Genomic DNA, 4355 nt, shown 5'->3' on the forward strand with positions numbered 1-4355 from the left:
ATGTTAGCTAGTATGCAAAAGCACATGCAGAGTAGGGATGCACAAATTGATTCGATCTTAGCTCACAATAAAATCATGGATAATCAAATTGCGCAACTTTCCTCTACTGTACTTACTCGCCAGCAGGGAGCCCTACCGTCGCAGCCAGTACAACCTACAGATCATGAAAATGCAATTACTCTAAGGAGTGATTCACACTATGATGGGCCTCCTATGCCTAAGGATGATGAACCTGTTTTAACCAATATTACTAATCCTGATTATGTTATACCAAATGATCTTGTTACTGGCCCTGCAGGGCTCCAGAGTAAGAACTAACATTTCTGATGATACATTGCAGGGTACAACTCCAAAGAAAGTTACAACACAAGACAAGAGTGAAGATGTACAAAAACCAGTTATCAAACTACCATTCCCTAACAGACAATTGAAGACTAAGTTGGATAAGCAGATTGGTAAATTTCTGGAGGTTGTGAAAAACTTACAGGTAACAGTTCCTTTCACAGAGTTAATTACACAAGTTCCTGCATATGCTAAATTTATGAAAGATATTTTGACTAGGAAGAGAGCCTATAATGAGGTAGAGACTGTAGCTTTTACAGAGGAATGTTGTGCTTTATTGCAAAATAAATCTCCACCTAAATTAAAGGATCCTGGTAGTTTTTCTATTCCTTGTCATATTGGTAATGTCTTCATTAATAAAGCATTATGTGATTTGGGTGCCAGTGCTAGTGCTATGCCATCGTCTGTGTGTTCAAAGCTTGATTTAAAAGTTACAAACATTACTTTGCAAATGGCAGACCGTTCTGTTAAATACCCTTTAGGTATTCTAGAGGATGTCCCTGTTAGAGTTGGTAAATTTTTTATCCCTGTTGATTTTTTTGTTTTAGACATGGCTGAGGATACACAAATTTTAATAATATTAGGTAAACCTTTCCTCCACACTACAGGAGCCATTATTGATGTAAAAATTGGAAAATTAACTCTATCTGTCGGAGATGATAATATCACTTTTAATCTAGGGATGGTTTTGAAAGGTCCTATGCTAGAGGAAAATTGTTGTAGTATTGATGTGATTGATGTTATTGATGTTATTAGTGAAGATAGCTTACCACAGATCCTTGCGAGGGATCCCTTGGAGGAAGTACTTTGTGGTGATTTTACTACAAATGATGCTGGTATTTGGAGTAGTGAGGTCGATGCTATAGAGAAAGCACTCGCATTTGAAGACCTTGACCCTAAGAGAGCAAGAAGGTAGTAAAATTAGTTCAGGAATCAAAACCTGTAAAGGTTAAGAAACTTGAACTAAAACCTCTCCCTTCTCATTTAAAATATGTATTTCTTGATGAACAGGAATTACACCCTGTGATCATTAGTACTACACTTGATGACCTACAAACTTCCCAACTTCTTGAGGTTCTTCGAACCTACAAAAGGGAAATTAGGTACAGTATTGATGACCTCAAGGGTATTAGCCCTGATTTTTGTATGCACAGGATACACTTAGAGGACAATCACAAACCATGTATTCAACCCCAGAGAAGGTTGAATACTAACATGCATGAAGTAGTTAAGAAAGATGTTATGAAATTACTTAATGTAAGTATTATCTATCCTATTTCGTACTCAAAGAGGGTGAATCGTGTATAGGTAGTTCCTAAAAAGGGTGGGATGACTGTGATTAAAAACGATAAAAATGAATTGATTCCCACTAGAACTGTAACAGGGTTGCGTATGTGCATTGATTATCGTAGATTAAATATTGACACAAAGAAAGATCACTTCCCTCTCCTTTTTATTGATCAAATGTTAGAAAGGTTAGCTAATTATAAGTTCTTTTACTATTTAGATGGGTACTTTGGATTTTTTCCAAATTCCGATTCACCCTAAAGATCAGGAAAAGACCACATTTACATTCCCTTATGGTACTTTTGCATATCGTAGGATGCCCTTTGGTATATGTAATGCCCCTACTACTTTTCAACGTTGCATGATGAGTATGTTTTCTGAGTTCATAGAGTCTATCATGGAAGTCTTTATTAATAATTTTAGTGTGTATGGGTCTTCATTTGATGCATGTCTATCTAATCTTACTAAAATTTTGAAAAGATGTGAAGAATGCAATTTGGCCCTAAATTAGGAAAAATGTATCTTTATGGTGACAGATGAGTGGTTCTTGGTCATATTGTATCTGACAAGGGTATACAAGTAGATAAAGCTAAGGTTTCTGTGATTGAGCAATTACCTCCACCAGTTAATGTTAAAGGGGTTAGAAGTTTAGGTCATGCGGGGTTTTATCGTAGCTTTATTAAAGATTTTTAAACAATTTCTAAACCACTAACTCAGCTTTTACTTAAGGATGCCCCATTTGATTTTACTGACGAATGTCTTGAGGCTTTTAACAGGATTAAGTAGGCTTTGATATCGGCACCTATCATATGTGCTTCCGATTGGAATCTTCCTTTCAAGATTATGTGTGAGGCTTTTAACAGGATTAAGTAGGCTTTGATATCGACAAAGAAAGAACAACGTTTTGCATGCTATTTATTATGCAAGTAAAACTATGGATGAAGCCCAAATCAATTATGCCACCACGGAGAAGGAGTTTCTTGCTATAATTTATGCTTTAGAAAAATTTAGATCATATCTAGTTGGTTCTAAAATTATTGTTTTTACTGATCATGCAGCTTTAAAATATCTTATAGCTAAGGTGGAAACAAAGCCTAGGCTCCTCTGTTGGGTTCTTTGCTCCAAGATTTCAATGTGGAAATTAAAGATAAAAAGGGAGCAGAAATGTTGTTGCAGATCACTTGTCGAGGATCAAGTATGATGAGGGTAAGGATTCCCTTCATATAGATGATTCTTTCCCTAATGACCACTTGTTTACCGTTGTAGAGCAACACCCTTGGTATGCCGATTATGCTAATTATTTGGTGGGTTGTACTCTACCTCCTGATTTGTCCTACCAACAGAAAAAGAGGTTCCTTTATGATGTTAAACATTATTTTTGGGATGATCCTTTTTTGTTTCGTGAGTGTGCAAATACTATTTCGCAAGTGTGTTCCCAAATAGGAAGTTCACGGTGTACTTACAAGATGCCACAACTCACCATATGGAGGACACCATGGTCCCACTAAGACAGTAGCAAAGATCAATAAGTCAGGTTTCTATTGGCCTACCATGTTCAAGGATGCTCACTCTTTTGTCCAAACTTGTGACTCTTGCCAGCGGACTGGCAACATCTCGCAGCGGCATGAGTTGCCCCAAATCGGTATTTTGGAAGTTGAGATTTTTTATGTTTGGGGTGTTGATTATATGGGACCTTTTCCCTCATCAAAAGGGAATCGTTATATCCTTGTCGCCGTTGATTATGTATCTAAGTGGATTGAAGCTATTGCCACACCTACCAATAATGCCAAGGTAGTCCATAAGCTCTTCAAGAAAACCATTTTTCCTAGATTTGGCCGTTATTAGTGATGGAGGATATCTCTTTCATGAGCGAAAGCTAGATACCCTTCTCAAGAAGTATGGTGTCTACCATAGGACGGGTTTAGCCTACCATCCCCAAAGTAGTGGCCAAGTTGAGGTTTCTAATCGTGAGATTAAGGCTATTCTAGAGAAGGTGGTACCAAAGTCTAGGAAGGATTGGAGCGATAAGTTGGATGACACTCTTTGGGCGTATAAAACCGCATTTAAGACTCCCATTGGTACTTCCCCCTATAGACTTGTGTATGGGAAAGCATGTCACCTCACGGTGGAATTAGAGTATAAGGCTTATTAGGCAATTAAAGAGCTCAATTTGGATGCTAAGTTAACGGGAGAGAAGAGGCTATTACAACTTAACCAACTAGATGAGTTTAGGTTGATGGCCTACGATACTGCACGTGTCTACAAGGAGAAGACTAAGAAATGGCATGACAAGATGATCCTTCCGAGAGAATTCAAAGAGGGAGATAAGGTTTTGTTGTTCAATTCTAGACTTAAACTTTTCCCAAGAAAGTTAAAGTCAAGGTGGTCGGGTCCTTTCACTGTTAAAAGGAAAAACAAATTTGGTTCTGTGGAGTTATTTAATGAACATGGTGGCGATTTTAAGGTAAATTGCAAAAGATTGAAATTATATCATGAAGGGGCTACGATTGGTGCAGTGGAATTACTTCACCTAATCGACTCCATCTCATATTGATCGACATATGGTAAGAAGGTCGTGCGGGACCTGGATTTTTGTCTTTTGAGAGAAAGAGAGGAGGCAACCCGTATTTTCTTGCTTTTTAGAATAGTTTTTCCCTTATTTTTGTCTTTTGAGAGAAAGAGAGGAGGGAATTTAACGTGTTTTAGAGTATTTTGTACAAGTTGGA

General features: G+C 37.5%; 1 protein-coding gene across 1 annotated transcript; it reads left to right on the forward strand.

The window, feature by feature from the left end:
• Positions 1–3781, forward strand: LOC110686477. The gene is made up of 9 exons (XM_021863103.1): positions 1–282; positions 341–608; positions 705–854; positions 951–1246; positions 1354–1599; positions 1850–1955; positions 2688–2824; positions 3073–3420; positions 3506–3781. The coding sequence occupies exons 1-9, from the start codon at positions 1–3 to the stop codon at positions 3779–3781; spliced, it is 2109 nt and encodes a 702-aa protein (XP_021718795.1).
• Positions 3782–4355: the final 574 nt, after the last annotated feature.

Source organism: Chenopodium quinoa, unplaced genomic scaffold, assembly GCF_001683475.1.
Source record: "Chenopodium quinoa cultivar QQ74 unplaced genomic scaffold, ASM168347v1, whole genome shotgun sequence".
Taxonomy (NCBI): domain Eukaryota; kingdom Viridiplantae; phylum Streptophyta; class Magnoliopsida; order Caryophyllales; family Amaranthaceae; genus Chenopodium; species Chenopodium quinoa.

Coding starts and splice junctions, on each gene's coding strand:
- LOC110686477 (XM_021863103.1), top strand. CDS start 1: ATGTTAGCTAGTATGCAAAAGCACATGCAGAGTAGGGATGCACAAATT. Junction 1,247..1,353: donor AAGACCTTGACCCTAAGAGA/GCAAGAAGGTAG, acceptor CTTGATGAACAG/GAATTACACCCTGTGATCAT. Junction 3,421..3,505: donor CACCTACCAATAATGCCAAG/GTAGTCCATAAG, acceptor CATGAGCGAAAG/CTAGATACCCTTCTCAAGAA.